The 19,149-nt window shown below is 29.9% G+C and overlaps 1 protein-coding gene across 2 annotated transcripts in view; it reads left to right on the plus strand.

Annotated features, from left to right (window-relative positions):
* Window positions 1–17,819, plus strand: part of LOC107440181 (Golgi-associated plant pathogenesis-related protein 1) — a 51,862-nt gene extending 34,043 nt beyond the window's left edge. For both annotated transcript variants that reach the window (XM_016053027.4, XM_016053026.4), the window contains exons 2-4: window positions 8,732–8,902; window positions 12,168–12,290; window positions 17,220–17,819. In XM_016053027.4, the coding sequence (XP_015908513.1) occupies window positions 8,732–8,902; window positions 12,168–12,290; window positions 17,220–17,440 (515 nt within the window). In that variant the 3' untranslated portion in view covers window positions 17,441–17,819. The remainder of the gene's footprint in view (window positions 1–8,731; window positions 8,903–12,167; window positions 12,291–17,219) is intronic.
* The last annotated feature ends 1,330 nt before the right edge of the window (window positions 17,820–19,149 follow it).

The raw sequence follows: 19,149 nt of genomic DNA on the forward strand, positions 1-19,149 counted from the left end.
TGTATTAGTCCTGTTACCGAATACAAATTGCTAGTTTTTGAGAGAGAAGACGCCAATCAGCTGATCTTCAAAACCCTCATAGATTTGTTAGGTGAAACCCATCATCTATACAATTTTCCTATTGATATTATTGTCTATTGTCCTGCTTAGACTATTGTCTAAGTCCTATTGTATAAAACTTGTTTTTATCCTATTTTTCTACACTTTCATCCTATCCTATCATTTGATTTTGAATACACCTGTTTAATCATGAACTGTTTAAGCAATTTAACGTACTAGTGGGCTGCGCCCCCTGCTCGCTAGCGCTCGCTAACCCCCGAAAAATGCAACGCAATCTTATATGGTTTGCTTCGCAAACCAAGATCGCTTCGCTCGCTACTAACTTAGGTGCATTGCAAATGCACAAAATTCTAAGAATTCAAAACAAGCATTCAAATCCATATAACAACTTTTTTTTTTTTTAAAAAAATTAAATATTTTTAGTAAATACTAAGTCATTAAAATAAATTTAAATTCAAATAAATGACATGTAATTCGTTAAACCTATTAGAAATGTGCTATAGTATAAAATCTTAAGATAAAATTTCTAAAACTGATATCTCTTTAAAAAGGTTAAAATTTTGGCTATAATTAAGTCTACTAAAATGACAGCACGTCGTCTGCGCATTCTTTCACCACTACGTCTTTCATAGCTGTCATCAATGCTCTCCTCCAATCTTCGAGCATGCTTCTTTTGATTATACTTCAAAAGCGTAACAGCACGACTGAGACTCATTTTTCAATGAATAACTAATAACAATAATAAAACAAATTCGTGATATAAATCAAAAATCGTCAAATAAATTCGTAATATATAAATTCGTGAAAAAAAAGCGCTTTCGACAAAATACTAAAATATAGTTCTATCGACAAAGACTACTCACTTCTGCCTAACTTAATAGTATTTGTTGAGAATGCTCTCTCTGGTTATTTCAGTTTTCGTTTTTAAAAGAGCTATATGTTGAGCCACCTCAGCTAGATTTGGCATGTGATATTTTTGGCGGTAATCATTGGTCGATTTTATAACGTTGCCTTTCGGGGAGTTGTAATGAGGCTTTTTTTTGTCGCCGTGTAAGAGAAATATATATATATATAGATTTTAGAAAGATAAATTCGTAGTGGTATTTAACCTTTTGACTTATTTTGAAACAGTTCGTTTGGTGCAGCATATCCTCTTTTGGACTTAGTGCCATTATAACCTAAATTCAATTCAATAGTCCTACTACAGTTTTTGAAAATTCAGAGTAGCTCTCGTTGTATCTATTGTCAATATCCAGCAAAAAAAATTCTCAGTTTTTAATATTTTTTTAAGAATTTTAGATAATTATCCGGAATACTTTTTGCCATTTCTAAAAAAACGAGGGTTTCTAAGGTCCTTTTAAGAAGAATTTAAAGGTGATATCAAACTTCCACTAATGCTAGTAAGAATTCCTTTCGTTTGCTACATAACTTTTGCGGTTAGAGGTATGGTGACGTGGAATTTTCATATTTTTATATATTCTGTAGTGGTGGCCGCAAAAATACACCAAATCAAAATCATCAAAATGTGTGGAGTTTTCATTATGATTATTTAATTTTCTAGGATATGGGATCAATGAAAACCCATATTAAAACACATAACTTTACTTGATATAAATCTTAATATACATAATTATTTTACTTTTAACTTCGAATGCATCCATGGAAATTTTTGCCTTATTTTAAATGCATCTCAACTTTGCAGTAATGTTTTTTTAAACCTTGATGTCATGGACCTAGCAAGCTTAAAGGATGTGTTAAAAGTATTTGGCTTTACGTTTTACCATTTAGATCTTTTTTTTTTGTTGTTGTTGATGTAGTGGGTTAGTTTAAAAATATAAATCGCATTTATTTTTCGTTTCACATTTTCCCAGTTTAGTAACTTTTAGTCTCAAGGAATCTTTTTGTATTCTATTCAAGGTTCTAACACGACACTACGTGTACTGCATGGTACATTTCCATTTTTGTACATTACGGTATCTTATACTGAAACCGAGAGTAATGCTTTCCATTTTCATACAGAAGTAGAGATTATTTGGCTTTTAGATGAAACTAGAGAAAGCCAACTTCGGGGAAAGTCTGCATATTTTATTTTCTTCCTTCGTATAAAACATTTTCAGACTATTTTTAGGGAGGAAATTGTTTTAAATGTAGATATTAGTTATGTGGATGTTGTATATTTCTGTAATAAAAGATGTGCCCCTAAGTTAAAAAAAAAGCGTTGGTCTATTTAGATTAAATTAACTTTCTGATGTCCAGAAATTTGTACTGAAATGAAATTGCATCTGTTTACTAGTAAAGATACGATTGTAATGCAAGTAAAGAAAGGAAATTTTTTTTGTCAGCTTACACAAATTGAAAACCCTATAGCAATGTAGCGTTAACAAGTTGAATGGCATGGGGGTCACCGGTGATCGGTACTGAGTTTGTTCGTAGCGCCACGGGGGGGCATCGGTGACAGGCGAAGCCAAGATTATTAGAAATGCATAATTCGAGTAAATTTTTAATTTTTTTATATTATCGTTACTAAAATGGTTCGAAGAAATTAATGCAATATAGAACGCACAAAAATCGTTTTATTTATATACACAGAAGCCAACTTGCTCCGGACAGCGAATAAATATTTTCAAGTGGTAGTTTATTAATTATGATTCTTGGTTTAATAAATTCAATTTAGCAGATTTTTACCCACGACTATTTCAAAACAATTCGTAGGCTCATATAATTCACCACTTTTTTTTAGATATGTCATGCTAAACCTTTTAAAAAACTAACAAAATCTGTCTAATATTTGCAAATTTAGCTTGTAGTTAGTTACCGTTTGGCCAGACGGGCAAGCCATGTTAAATTAACGTGGCATTCAACGTGTTAATTCACCTTATCATATATTTAATACATTTTTTATTTTAAATACATAACAGTAAATAGAATTGTTTTAAGAAAAATGCGAATAATGAAATAAAAATACTACCACTGTTTACATCATATTTTAAAGAATAGAAATAAAAAATCATCTATAAATTATGTTTATTGATTCATTTTAAGAGTACTTAAATTCAAATTAGTTAAGTAATCCTTTAAGGGTTAAGCTCTTAAAACATGATTTAAGCTTTTATCGTGTGTAACAAATATTAAATGATTGTTAGACTTTGGCGAAGTTACAAATGAAACATATTTAAAACAGGTAGAGCATGAATCTTCATACAGTAATTGTATTTTTCAAGAATGTTTTTTTTTTTCAATCTTGTCCCATAGAAATTTTCAACTTTTTTCCAATTACGATTTTTATGAGATTATATGATATCAAATACTCTGCATGCATTTATATCGTGCATATCATGCAATATTTTTGCTGAAAAGAAATTTCATATAATCATGCTACTAAAATGTTTATATTAGTACAATTTCTTCTATTTTCGTATTCGAATTTGTGACGATCATATTACGTCACTGGCTCAGAATGGTATGGAATGTATTACAGCATCATTGTCGAATCATTTTCCATAATGGAACAGAACCAATCCAATTATCGTTCATTCTGGAGATGTGGATATTTCCCATATCCCCTCAAAACACCAATAACTTCATAAACATTCGAACTTTCCAGAAACTTTTGTTCGGCTTTCTCGAGGATAAGAGAAAGAATGGATCGAATTAACGTATAGATTTCCGACAATTGGATGAGAAATATTAGCTAACACAAAATTACTATAATAAACTGTTTAGCTTATTATTTATTGAATTTTTTTTTCTGGTAGCTTACTATCTTAATTATTTAAATTACATAAAATTATATGTAAATATGAAAGTATTGAATCTGGCTTTTGTTTTGATAGTAAATTTATTTAACGTATACTGATTTTAGAATATATTTCGCAGTAAGGGTGCCCAACTTTTTTGATAAAATGCCTTTGCCGCAGAAAAAAAATTGGCTTTTGAGGACTGCAATACATTCCGTTTGTATGTCACTTAGCAATAACTTATTTTTTATTTCGTAATTTCAAATTTTTATTTTGTCATTAAAAATGATTTTGTTTAAATTGAAATGAGAAAAATGATAGATTTTACATATTAAAATATTTTTTGACAAATTATTAAATTAACCGTAAAAAAATAATTTTTAACAATTATTTTTTTACATGAAATTAGATAAACTATCTTCATAAGTATGTTTAAACATTTTTTGATTCTCCTTAAGAATTTCAGTGGTATTAAGAAATGTTTAAAATGTCCAAATAACCTAGATTCCTGATCTCCGCATTTAAACTAACCATATTTTGAGGTTATAGAATCGGAATCAATAATAAAAAAAAAAAAAAAAAACAGGCATAAGAGAATGTACGTTTCTGTCTTGTGTCTGATTTCATAACTTAAAGTAAACGTCGGGGAAAATTATCGGCATTTTTAAGATTAAGTATTGGTACCACTAAATTGCATCGTAGTAAGAGAAAATCCAATCACCAAATCAAAAATTAAGTCTTCTATTTATTTAATTTTGTGCACTTTACTATTAACTGGTTAATATCATAACAAATAAGTAGTGAAAGCAGAATTTTTCGTGGTATCGTAAAATTCGTGATACCGAGATTGGACTGAGCGAAAAAAAAATCTATGAATTAATCTGTAGCATTGTTTTTCTAGGTTTATATTTTATACTATGGAATTTTTTAACTATTTGATTTTTATCATATACCAAAGAGAAAAATAGAATGCCGAAATAATTGAATTTAAAATCGGTCAATCGAATAAATTCTTTCACTTTCGTTCTATTAATGTTTCGTCTAATAACCGATTGCACGGAAGCATTTGTTATTAAATCATTACTAGTTTTAGTATCATTATCACTTACTGTTTGTTATAGCACTTTCACTTTAGCATTTCAAAGAAAATGACTCATCCCTTTGTTTGAATAGTGTGAAAAGAACAATTGAGACTTTTTTTCCCCCGGAGTAATCAATTTACATTTGATTTGTTTCATTTCATTATTTTGTTTATTCTTTTGTTTGGAAGATAGATAAATTCCTTTTTCTAAAAGTGTCCCAGACGCGGAAATATTAAATTTTGAATTCCTTTTTATTAGAAACCTTCTATTAGTTCCCTTTTCGAATGTTAAAATATGTTTCGAACTCAATTAGCATGCAATGTAAGGTTTATTGTTAGTTTTTTTTTCTCCCCATATGATGAAACTGTTCATGTTTTAGGCTTCAATCATGATTGCATTTTAAAACAATATATTTCATCCTGTTGAAAAAATAGAGCCGGGATAACCTAGTTGGCAGGGCGCTGGACTCTCGTTCGAGTAAACAGGAGTTCGAATCCAGAAGAACGAAGACTCCCCGTGTAGTTAATGGTGACTGGGTCACGTTAAATCTGTCGATTCACAAAGTCCTCTATGTTCCCATAAATCAACTCCTCTGGGGGTACTGAGCCCATTGTGCAGCTCTAGTGCGACGTAAATTAACAACAATAACAATAACCTCTGGGGGTACTGAATTGGAGATTAATCGTTCTCTGGTTCAGGTCAAAATTGCGATCTGTGGATGAATGATTGAATGGCTGTATGCATGGGTTCACCCTATAAACGGGTGTGACGTATGGATGTGACATAAGTCGAATTCATGGCCATAGATGGCGCTACTGGAAAACAAGAACAACCACACCCCTTATCTTATTGGCCTACGACAACAACGGTAAAAAAAATAAACCCAGGATATTTTGAAATATTTTAGTTATATTTTACTATCAGAAAATTGAAAAAAAAAAATTGCTTATTGCTTTTTCGGCTATGAAACCCTAAATAATCAACCTTCTTTTGACGACTTAATAAATGATGTTTACTGAGATAATTGTGAACGTTATAACCTATACAAAATTATTTTTAAAATATTTAATTAGAGGATTTTTCGTCTTTTATCATTAATAATCTTAAATTGGGTTTCATTTCCGACATTTAAATTTGCAGTTCTTGTTTTATATTTAGTTTAGTGATGAATCTGTTTTTGGTGGACAAACATGACTGGATAAAGCAAGCCCGATTATAGCAATTTACTTCCAGCTGAAAACTGCGTTGAAAATTGTTAACATATTTCCAAATTAAAGAGTTATTTTATTTTTATTTAAAAAGCGTGATAGGAAAATACCAAAGCAATATTTTATAAATGCTTGTTTTTTTCATAATTTGTTCAACATATTGTTATTATAAATATAATATTTTCTTTTTAGAAATACCCTTTCTATTTTATTGGCATTAATGTTTGCAATAATTTCATAAAAACAACTGGAAGTCTAAATAAATTAGGAATATATAAGTTGTATTTAAGTATATTCAGAGGTTCCAAAATTCATCCACTTGTTAAAAAATTTGCAAACTCGGGGAACCCATTTACCTCTTCTATGGAACCCTATAGTTCCGCGGAACACCATTGAGAACGACTGATTTAAAGTATTCGACACATTGTTTTAGAAAAAGCCTTAATTAAAATTTTAATTTCATTTTTGGTAAGTAGGGTTTTAAACTTATAAGTTTGAAGAAAACTCTAAAAATTTATAAAATTTTCAATATAAGGGCAAATTTGAGCGTAAAACTGCAATTTTGTTTGTTACGCTGTCAGCTCTACAGTAAATTGTAATACATAAGTATGGAAATATTTTTTTTTCTTAATCAATAATTGTAATCTGTGTGTTAAACTAAAATATTTATAAAATTTCAAATATACAATGAAATAAAACTAAATGTATTGTTCAATATTGATTTTTTTAAAAGAAAAATTCTAAACATTCATACTCAAAGCATGATAAAAATAATAAATTCGCATTTCGTTCCTAGCTTTTAGCTCAAAACATACCTACCATCATATAAAATAGGTATACAGTTACAAAGACTGTTTCAAACCCATAAAGTTAAAAAAAATTTCTTTACCGTAAACTTTACGGTTAATTCGATAAGCAGATTACTCCCGGTTATTTCACCGTAATTTTAGAATAAAAATTCTAACTGTGCATGTAATCCCGTCCTGATTCTAATTTTACTAAACTTTACATTTAACTAAACGTATACACCTATAACGTATTTAGTAAATTGTGCGTGTATATTTACTCATTTTTATTTGAAGGTTGTTTCGAATATGTAAAACAACTTTTGATGAAATCGATAACAGAGTTAAACCGAGATACCCAGAAAAAAAATGAGTTACGCTTTGTTGTACTTGTATGAAAATAGCAGTGTCTATTTTTCCTAACAAGCTCCTATATTCTCCTGGGTATCTCTAACACATAGTAAACACGGATTTTCTGGGAAAGCTGGAGATTTTTGCTTGGATAAGCGTGTCTTCTTTTTTTTTTCTGCGCTACAACTATCGAATACTTTGAGTTGTTTGAGAGAAAGAAGGAAAAAAAATTGCCCATTTTATACATCCGTGATGTAATTGGAAGATATTATTTATGGCTTGAATGGGAGAACTTTAACTACAGCTGGTGACGAAGATCAGTTATTTTTTCTGTTCTAAAACAATGTCGCGAATAAATTTTTTTAAATTCATGCCATTCTGAATAAAGGCGAAAATTAAAAATATTATTTTAGTTACTTTTTATTAAATAATTACTATTTTTCTCCCATATAAAACTAAAATTAATTAATTAAATTTAATAAATGAATTAAACTTGTATTCGTGTATTAACATGAAGTTTCATCCTCCACAAGTTTAAAAAAAATTATCTGAACATGAATGGATGAATTAAAAGTATTTTAACGATTGAAAATTTGAATAAGATATAGAGAGTGAGTGTGAACTAATAGTAAGAATTGAATAACAATGTAGTTGGACCCAGTTTTAAAGAAGGCCTATGGACCCATTTTCCCCGATCAAAAAGAAAACACTATTGAACTAATAATAATTTAAATTTTACATAAAAATAATATCATACTCAATTTTAACTTCTTCATTTTATGCTCAATAATAATCATTATATATCTACTTCAGAAAAGTGTTTCTATTCAAAATATTTTTCCAGTTATTTAGCGCCGTTGATGTTTTTTTGTAAGTGTAATGTAATTTTTCCTGCTCATGATTTAAAATTTTCACTGTTGGAAATTCAGAATTTTCACTGTTTGGCAATTCAGAATTTTCACTGTTTGGCAATTCAGAATTTTCACTGTTTGGCAATTCAGAATTTTCACTGTTGCATACCCTCCAACTGCTACGGAACTTCCGTAGTTTCAGAAATCTTCTTTTCAGACGGTAGCAAAATTAATGTCTTAATATTTAAAAAAATTAATTTTAGCGTAACTTGTCCACTATTACTTATAAAAGTGCAGGCCATATGGCTAGATTCTTAAGTTCTGATAAAAGTTTTATGAGAGATCCATTTGCTTTAAAAATTTCGACTTTAGTTCGCTACCACTAGAAAGAATTATTTTCAAAGTCCTCATAAGTTGGAGGGTATGCTGTCGGCAATTCAGAATTTTCGCTGTCGGCAATTCAGAATTTTCGCTGTCGGCAATTCAGAATTTGATTGGTAATGGTTTAAAATTAATTTTACTTACTAATGATATAGAATTCTTTTAACTAATAACTATTGTAACTGATCATAATTTGGAATTTTGTTGGAGAGAATGGATATTTATTTATTGCTGCGGCTAATCCTGTACATTTTTTTTAATTTTGCTTTTTCACAGGTTCTGTTGAATTAGAAGCTTTCAAACGAGATACTTTCAATGCCCATAACAACTACAGGACGATGCATGGATGTCCACCGTTATTGATGTCCGATGAGCTGAGTGACATAGCCCAGTCATGGGCAGCTAAGTTAGCCGAGAAAGGATTTCTACAGTACAGTGAAAATCCAGGTAATTATATATATTTTTTTATACATTTACTTATGTCTGACCGACGTATCTATTGTTTTTTGTTCTTAAAAGCAATTCAGTGTTTCGTTAATCACCAGACAGTTCAATGCTAAAATAGCTCACTTGTTATTATTATTGCACAAATGATTTGTTATAATTATTCAATGTTAGACTTATAAAACAGATTATCATTTTTCCTTGACGATATTAAATTATTTCAGTAAAAATAATCAACAATATACTGTAATTTATATGACGATATTAATAATCAACAATATACTGTTATTAATAGATATTTCAGTAAAAATAATCAACAATATACTGTAATCTAAACATTTAAGATAAGAACCATGAAATGTTGTATCAATCTACAGTAGAACATGAAACATATTGCCATTCTACTCCAGAATATGTAACATATTGTTATTGTACAGTAGAATAAGAAACATGAAATTTATTGTCACTCTACAGCAGTAGTTCCCAAACTATTTTGGTCGTGGAACCCCAAAATTTGTTGCCAATAATCGCGGAACCCTGGATAATTTTTAATCAACGACTTTTCAAAATTTAATATCTGATATTAAATGAAACAAGTATTATTTTGGTATTTCAGATTTTATTGAATTAAACAAAACTAAAAAAAAAAGCAATCATGGAAATAATTAATAAAAATACCAAACATGAACTTAAATAAATGGAAATTCTTTAATGTGAAGGATGCACCTGCTTCTTTGATTCCATGATTCTTTTAAAATTAGGCATTAGGTTTGATAACTGAGCTCGCACATCTGGTGCAGCATTAAGTTAGTTACGATATTTGGTTTTATCGCAACATATTTTGAAAACCCAGCTTCGCACAAATAAGTAGTTGCAAACGGCAATAGAATTCGAATAGAGTCTCTTTTGCTAAATTTGGACGTTCATCGAATACATCAGATCAGAATATTGTTAGTGAAAGTGTTCTAAATTTGGCATCTAATTGTGTATCCGAGCTCAATTCCATCAAATTTTCATAATCCATTGAATGAAATCCTATTGGTTTTTTATTTTTTATTTTAAAAAGATTTTGTACCCAGTAATTATCTTGATTCTCTAGGCTTGGAAAATAATCACTGAGTGATTGCTGTAAACTGGACAGATGGATTTTTATACCATCATGGATTTTATACCATCATCCATATCTAAATTCACTTTAGATTCTTCGAGAAAATCACTAAGCGCAGGGCCCGGCTTAGCCTAATCGGGGCCCAGGGCAAAAATTTCGTTGGCGCCCCCCCCCCTCTGCTTCACTACTTCTGTAATGAAGAATTGAACTTTATGGAGGTATTTAAGTTTTTCACCTCATTATACATCTATAACAAGAGAATTGACTAGAACCTAAAATAGCTATTAAGTCCCCTCCCCCTCCAATGGTCAGACAAAATATCGTTCTGTCCATTTTATTAACTTTCTGACGATTCTTTGTCCATCGTGCAGAATACAGTTTTCTGATTGTTAACTTTGTCATCTAGCTGCGAAAAATTCATATCCTTTTTGACATTAGGGCGGAATTCAGCTAAATTTTTGCAATTACGATGGCTCACTTAAGCCAAACAGAAGCCTGTGTTTTTGTAAACATATCGTATTTTGCGATATGTAAAAGTGTTGCGATATACAGGCTTTCGATTAGTCAAATTTGTCCATCGTAATTGCGAAAATTTTGTTTAATTCCGCACTAGAAAGCCATGGATTAACAAAATATAGATTTTTTGTGTTCATACGATAGATTGTTGAAGAAGCTAACATAAAGCTGACGGATTTTACACTGTACTGATATTTTGTTTAAAAAAGTTCATTAAAGAAGGAAACCTAAAATAAACTTTCAATTCGATTTGAGGGACCCCAGTGATGTGGACTCAACTGCCCCGTATGCCCCTGCCTTTGTCAGGCTCTGACTAAGCGTCTGGAAACACTCGAAGTTATTTAGGTCCACAGCTGAAATCCAATATTGTATTTTCCTTGAAAAGGCAACCAATTTATCTTTTGCTTACAATATGTTGACTTGTCTTCCTTGCAGAGTCAAACATAATGACCAATAAATTGTAAACTTTTCGAGGAAAATGTGAATATATTAAGCACCATTCTTTTCTTTTTTTTTAATGAAATAAAATTTGTATCGCTGAACCCATTTTGGGAATCACTGCTCTACAGTAAAATGAAAAGAAATGGGTAATATATTGCCTTCTACAGTAAAAAGAGAAATATAAAATGTAAAATATTTTGTCATTTCACAGTAGAATGAGAAAAGTGAAATATGTTTCAATTATGCAATAGAATGTGAATCGTGAAATACATTATCATTCTACAGTACAATGAAAAATGTGTAATATATTGACTTCTTATAGGTTGAAATACATGGATTAGATTATTAATCAACAGTAGAATAAAAAACAAAGCATCTTTGATGGTTAACTAAATAAGAAATGGAGCAATCTCGATTTTCTACCAAATTGTGTAGTTTTATTAAAATTTTCATTGACATTGAATTGTGAATGGTTAAATATTTTTATAATTAAATTAATAAAATATACTTATTTTTTCCTCTAAAGTTTTCATTTCTAGTTTTACTTTTAAAAACTAAAAATAAATTAATAACTAGTTTGTAACAGCGATTACTTTAGTCCCTTCAAAACGTGCTTTGTATTTAGACTCTGAGAGGCCATTAAGATCCTAAGAAACTTAAAAAAATTTTTGTCTATTATATTTTTTAGAAAGAAACAAGATAAAATTAAACAAAAAGTACGTCATTTATTCATTAAAAAAAATATCAGAATTTATTCATAGATAAAATGAAATAAATTTTTTTTTGCGTAACTCTAGCTTTCAAATGCTATTTATATAACATGTTACAAATATTAAAATCGTACAAAAAGTATATAAATTTTAAAAATGGGTTAAGAATGCCAAAATATTTTTTTAGTAACTGTTTGCTGTTCGACCTGAAGACATAATTGTTTATTATTAATCCTGGAATAATTGTAATTTTTTATTGTTTGCTATTTAACCTGGAATAATTGTCATATTTGATTGTTTGATACCTAACCTGGAATAATTGGTTTTATTGTTTGTTTTTTCTATTTTTTCCAAGAATAATTATTAAAAGCGTTCGAATGAGAGCAGAAGATGTTAAATTTATTTTCAAAAAAAAAAAGTTTTTTTTTTATCATTTCTAATCTTTTTTTTTTAATTTACAATATTATTAAAATATTTTTTTTCTTATCTTTAGGATTAGGTGAAAATATCTCTCTCGTAGATTTGGAAAAACCATCGAGAAAAGGTGAACAAATTGTCAAAGAATGGTACAAGGAAATAAATAACTACAACTACAGCAAGCCAGGTTGGAAAAGAGGTACTTATTCGCCTAAATAAATTTTTCTAAAACTCGGGTGAACTTAATGTCTGTAAATGATTTAAAATTTAGTTTCTGACAATATTTCTGATGATCACCCTAATTTTGTTCATAAGTTTTGGTTCAGTTTCCATTTTTGTAATTTGAAAATTAACACTAAAATTATACGCTTTAAATTATTTATAATTTTTTGGTAACTTTCCAGTTTTGCATTAATATCTTTATCCAGAAGTTTTTCTTTACATCATTCTAAGTTAACGAAGTTTGAGCCATGATGGCTGAGTGGTTAAGGCACTGAACTGTTCCAGTAAAGAAACTGGGGTTCGATCCTCAGTGGCGGCATGAAGCCCACCCAACTTCATATCGATGGGTACCAGCTAGTCTGGCTAGTAAAGGTGGACTATATTGACAAAGTCATACAATATGGTCCATGACCATATTGTATGACTTTGAAATTGTCATAAAATTGGGGAACCTTAACTTCCATGAACCAACTGGCCTACAACGGGCTGCTGCCTTTATAATATATAAAAAATTTCTGATAATTTTGTTTCATTCATAAGGGTTATTAAATTTTTCGTAATATATATTGATGAGCGCCAAACAATTGTAGAGCAGTCATTTTTATAACAGCTCATACTTAATAAAAGAGTAACAGACTATAAACAATCTTTAAAAGTAACACTTGCAATTTTTTGAAAATTGCAAGAATTGTGAAATAATTATTATTAGAAATCAGTACTATAAAAAAAGCATTTCTTTTTTAGCAATAACAGCTCACTTCTGAACAGAGCATAACTACTGATAAAATAGTTTCAACTACCGATGATTAAAAAAAAAAATTGTTTTTAAAAGCAACAGTTTTTGATATCTTGAAAGTGATTATATATTTAAGTTCGCAATTGTGATGGAAAAACATTCATGTTTAATGTAGGAAAAAAATATTTCTACTAGTAAAATATTCTCAACTTTTAACGAGACACCCACGATGAAAAAATATTATTCCCATCTTACTTTCCAAATAAAGAACGGACATGTCGCTATTAATAATTGTATGATTCAAAAACTATATTTAATTTTAAAGGTAAGAAACTAATCAGTTCAATATCTTTCAAAATGTCTCATTTTAGAATTGCCGTATTATTAATACATAGCACGTTCTAATTTAACGGCTCACGAATTTCTCCTTACTCCTGCTTTAAGTTATAAAAATAAAATTTAGGAATGTTTTGAAATAGATGAAGGTAATTAAAGTAGTAAAACTCTACTTTATTTTCTTCTTCGGAAATTTTTATGGGGTTTTAAGAGTTATAATTTATCACTTTCAAAAAAAGAAAAGAGAAGAATTTTTAATTATAAATTATTTTATGTGTCTTTAGCTAAATGCTTGTTTTTGTTAAGGAGCATAATAAAAAGTAAATAATTATTAAATCACCATTAATTAAATATTATCGTGCAATTGATGTCGAGAAAAGTGGTTTAACAATTATTTTTTTCCTATTGCAATAATGAACGTTAAAATAAAATTTTTAAAAAAATTTAAAATAAAATTTACTTTTGAAAGAAAATTTTTGCAATGGGATAGCTTAACATACGAAAGATACCAAATGTATAAAAACCTCAATTTCTAATATTGTCGCTTTTATTGATTTTTCCATTCCACAGCAGAACACAACGCAGTCATTAAAAAAAATAATAATAAAAGGAACATTCCACCAATATTGGGTACTTGCAACCAAAGAAGTGATAATGCCTAACCGTGTGATTTAAATCAAATTTAATTGGATACCTGCAAGCGAAGTCCCGCGCTTAGTCAAACCTAATGGGCTTCAGGGTCGACCTATTATGACGTCATTTGTGTCCAATTAAAAAAAATCTCAAAAAATTAAAACTTTTTTTGTCTTCTTTTCTGGTGACTTTACAGTATTAGATTGAGCCAAACACATTTTCAGAAGTTCACAAAAATAAAGATTAATTACACTCAAGGTCCTTTACCACCCGAAAAATTAATTATATTGCTCGTGGCTAGTTTCAAAATTTTTAAAATTTACCACTATCAAGAAGTTTTCTCCAATAATTTTGCACTAAAGGTTTTGAAAGTTTTCTTTAAACATAAACACTTGAAAAATAAACAACGCTTGAAAAATAAACAACACTACAAAATATACACTAGATTTTCGACGTTGTAATAATTTGACGTTGTAACTCTGCTTTGATTTTACTTGTGCTTACTTAGTGTTGCCATAACTGTCGTTGAAACTCTATTGATCAAATAGAGCGGTAAGCTAGATAGCATAATCGATATTTTTAAAATATATGATGGAAAAAAAAACAGAATTGGATACCCTCAAGGAACGTGGGTTTGGATATTGATTGAGATATGTAGTTTATGTTAGCAACTGTTCTTTTCATTCTAATTCGAGTAAGCCTATAGTCCGTCAAATAGGAATTCCCTTAAGACATACATTCTTTATTCTTTCCCATAGAAATATTTGGTTTATTTCTTAACATAAAGCCATATAGAGCAAAAATTAATTATGCTCTAAAGTTGCCAGATGCACATAACAAATATAAGCTCGGTTATAATAAATGTGTAGTGTGTCTACCACAACAAAAATACAATTCCAATTCTCTAGTATATAAGGCATGTTAACTCGATTCTACATTAGGGGTACCTTTTCATCGATGAAGGATGACAACAACTCTCCCCATATTGGTGACCCGGACGTGATATGAACATGCCAACCTTGACAGAAACTACCACTTCGTTTTGAACACGCCTACTTCAATGGAGAGTCCACATTGAACAGTTGACTTGTTACTTGTGACTGCGACATCATCCACCTCCTCGCACTGTACTCAGTCTCAATCACACATAACGTACAACGCATTCACTCGACTGTTAAAGGAAACACGGGAGCAACCACGACCGTGAAATTAATACAGCTCTCACTATCAGCATTCAAAAGTACGGTGATATTAATACAGCTCTCCCAACCTCTCACAAAACAGCATAGAATCAACAAATGGAATCCGCCATCGAATTCTATCACAGATTTAATTCTGGTTGGGGAGTACTGTAGTGCGTCTACCACTGTACAAAAATACAATTCCAATTCACTAGTATATAAGACATGTTGACATGGTCGATAACAACTCTTCCCAAACGCATAAACAAATAATAAATATTGGTTAAATAAAAGACGTAGACAAGAATTATATTTTAACACATTCGATATGCGATACGGCGTTGTATTTAACTTCATGCCAATAAACATTTTAGTTTATGCGGATATACTTAGCTCGACCTTAGCCAGCAATATCCAGAATATTAACATGCCATTTTGTTCATCAGAAAAGTAGCTGGTTCTGAAGTGGTCAGGTGGTTGCATATCTGTAATCTTCTTAAATTCAGAGTATCCCACTGTCTAAATTTTATTTGAAAAATGTCCAATCTTTAAACTGTGAAAAACACCCATTTTCTCAGAAACTGACTCTCGAATAGACTCCTTAAAATTTTTGAACGATTATTAGGACCGAGTGTTAAAATCCTCCCTTTCACATAGTGTCGAAATTTCAGTTTTGGAATTATGAGAGATACCCACACACAAACTCCTCCTTTTCATTATTATGGATTCAAAGCAATTCATACTTAAGAAATATTTAACACTTAACGAAATTTTAAAATTCATTTTTTTATTAATTTCCTGTTATTCCCTTAACGATCAGTTAATTTTCAAGAAAACTCTCATAAAAGTGCCTATTTTGCCAAATACGCGTATTTGATTAGTGCTGACATCTAGTTTAAAATAAACTAACTATCTACAATAACCTTAAAAATATCCTGGTTCTGCCATCTGGTGTGTAAAATGAGAAATAAAATGTTTTCCGGGTAAAAAAAAGAATTAGTTTTATTCTTATTGGCGCATTACTCTTGAACACCCCAGCCCGGAAATTTCACGGGAGCGAGAAGGAAAGGGTTAAAGATTAGGCCTAATAACTGCAGAGAATTGCTATTCTATTTTATTTCCTGCTGCATAAAACCTTTATTATAAATTTTTTACGTTGGATACAATGAGACTAAACCCGTATAAATAGAATAAGTAGTTCGAAAGTTACAAGCATTTCCATGTGCTACTTTTGACGTGTACCTAAGTATACAACTTCTTATTGTTCTATCTGGAGGTTATCTGAGCGTATACATTTTAGATGCAATTTTTTTTTTATGCTGAACTGAGTTATGTGAAATTTGCGTCAATAGCATAAACAGTTTTAAAGATATAAGGAGTTTCTTCATAATAAGTACAATTCAAAAATGGCATACAAAAGAAACCCTTTGAAACTTTTGTCATTCAGTCTTTAGTTCGGTCTCATTCGATTAAACTGGAAAAAATACACAAGACCCAGTACTTCACTTTTCTTTATAGCAAATGTAAGATGAGTTAATAAGTGCAAGTACAAAGTTGTAATTTTTTTACACGAAGCACATATAAATTTGTAACTAATAGTCTGATTCTCGAAAAGGGTTACGTTCATTTTGTGTGAAAAATACATTGTATACAATGCTTGACTTACATGGCAAGAAGAAATTTAATTCTCCCCCCTCAAATTACCTTCATTTTCCTCTAGAAAGTGTACGGAAGAGAGTAGCGGAGTTTCCAGGCATCATTTATGTAACTATAGATGATGGCATCGTTTGTAGTTACATAACTATAGATGGTGGCATCATTTATAGTTACATAACTATAGATGGTGGCATCATTTATAGTTTCTATGAAGAAAGCAAAAACTTGGGTACTTATTTTTCGGAAGAAAATGTCTAATTTTACTGCATTAAAATTGAGTTAAAAAAGTTTTTCACGTTTATTTTAACTATTTAAAACAATTATCTAAGTTTGATGCATATATTTATGTGATTTTTATTTTCAGGTGCCTACAGGTTTTCTCAGCTGTTATGGAAAAGCACGACAGAAATCGGCGTGGGTGTTGCCAAAATACCAGGACAAAATAAAGCCTATGTTGTCGTAAACTATAGACCTGCTGGCAACAACAACATGCCTGGAGAATTCGAACGCAACGTTCTACCCCCACAGAAAAAACATTTTGAAAACGACAATGCGAATATTCGCAAAATCACGAACAAGCGATAAAATCGTTTGGTGAGAAAAAAGTGAATTGTATATTTATTAGTATATATGTAAAAAAAAAATCAAATTTACTGAACGAATTTTGTTTTTAAAATGTACTCATTGTCTTAAAGATGTAAATAAGATGAAACTTTGTATTTTAATATGAAAACTTTTTATTTTTTAAGAGAATCTCGCGTAAACGTTCTATGGATTCTCGTGTACGATTCGACTATTGGTGCTTCATTTGATTTCTTTGCTCTAATATTTCTTGTAAATAACTTGCATCAGTTAGAAATCCCATTTGAAACAGATGGAATTTTTGTCTAAATAAACGTATTTATGTATTGTAGTTTTTAGTATTTATGATTCCGATATAGAAATAAAAATATTTTAAACTACATTGTGTTGTTCGTAACTTTATTTATTGTTCAGAAACTTAAACATTGAGTGGTAAATGAGGTGTTTATTGTTTGGCTTACACTTAACTCGGTTGTTAACTTGCATTTGTTTACATCATTGAATTTGGTTTAGCAAAGTGATGTGATAGAGCAGGGGTTTTCAACTTACATGAGACCTGGGGCAGCAATTAAAAACACCAGTCAAGTGGCGGGTCGCAACTTTATCAAAATTTTATATAGAACTCTTTTTTCTGTTTGAAGGAACAATAAATATTTCTGTCAGATTTTTATCGAGTTGTACAAAACTAAAATATTTAATTACAAATTAAAATAAGAAGTAGATTTTTAAAAATATTTAATTGCATATTAAAAAAATTCTGGCTGCACAATTTACAAATGTAAATAATTTCGTCCAAAATGAGTGGTTTCAAAACACTAAATCTGAGAATTTCTTCGAGACAATTTCTGATACGCACATGATAAATTATATTCACAAAATACAAAAAAAATGAAATAAAAAAGAGCAACATACACGATTATTTTTGCATTTGAATAAATATTTTTTTGGATGCAAAACCTGAGAAATAAATTTTTTTTGAACCGTTGATAGGTTAAATTTCACAGAAACGAAGAAATGGTTTTTTTATTTTTAACGAAAGGAAAGTATTTTAAAATCATATAGATTTTTAAGAAAATTGTCCGCAAAAAAAATTTCAACTAATATATTTTAGTTCGCTGGCCACAAAAAAAAAAAAAAAGACTTCGCGGGCCATCAGTCGGTAACCACTGTGATAGAATATCGAATTTCTGACTTAATTATAAGGTTTCTTTTAATACAACGGAACATTTTTTTGATGTTTTTAAGGGTATTTTAATTAACTTATTAAACGCAAAATTAAGTTATGAATTTGACAAATAAAGAATCTAGATCCAACTGTATTTAATAACTCTAAAATTTATTCGAAATTTTTGCTAATGTTCATTTTCAGACTTATGAGTACGTGGCTGCAAAAAATCATAATTTCCCTGCTTGTTGTTTACGTTTAACTGAATTACGTTACCTACAAAATTTGATTTTAAATAATTCAAAAATCAATGTCTGCATCAATAACATTTTTATGTGAGAATGTTTTCTAAAACATCTTTCTGAAAATATGCAAAATTTCATGTTTCATCTCACGTGAGTTACATTACAACGAATATCGGGCCGATTTTTCCCATTCGTCACGAATTTTGAGAGTCGATATGTTAATACAGGTGGTGGAATGGAGAATCTCAATAATTAAGATTGTACTGCAGCCGGAGACTGCAGTAATTTGACTGCAGTAATCT

This window comes from Parasteatoda tepidariorum, chromosome 1 (genome assembly GCF_043381705.1).
Source record: "Parasteatoda tepidariorum isolate YZ-2023 chromosome 1, CAS_Ptep_4.0, whole genome shotgun sequence".
NCBI lineage: Eukaryota > Metazoa > Arthropoda > Arachnida > Araneae > Theridiidae > Parasteatoda > Parasteatoda tepidariorum.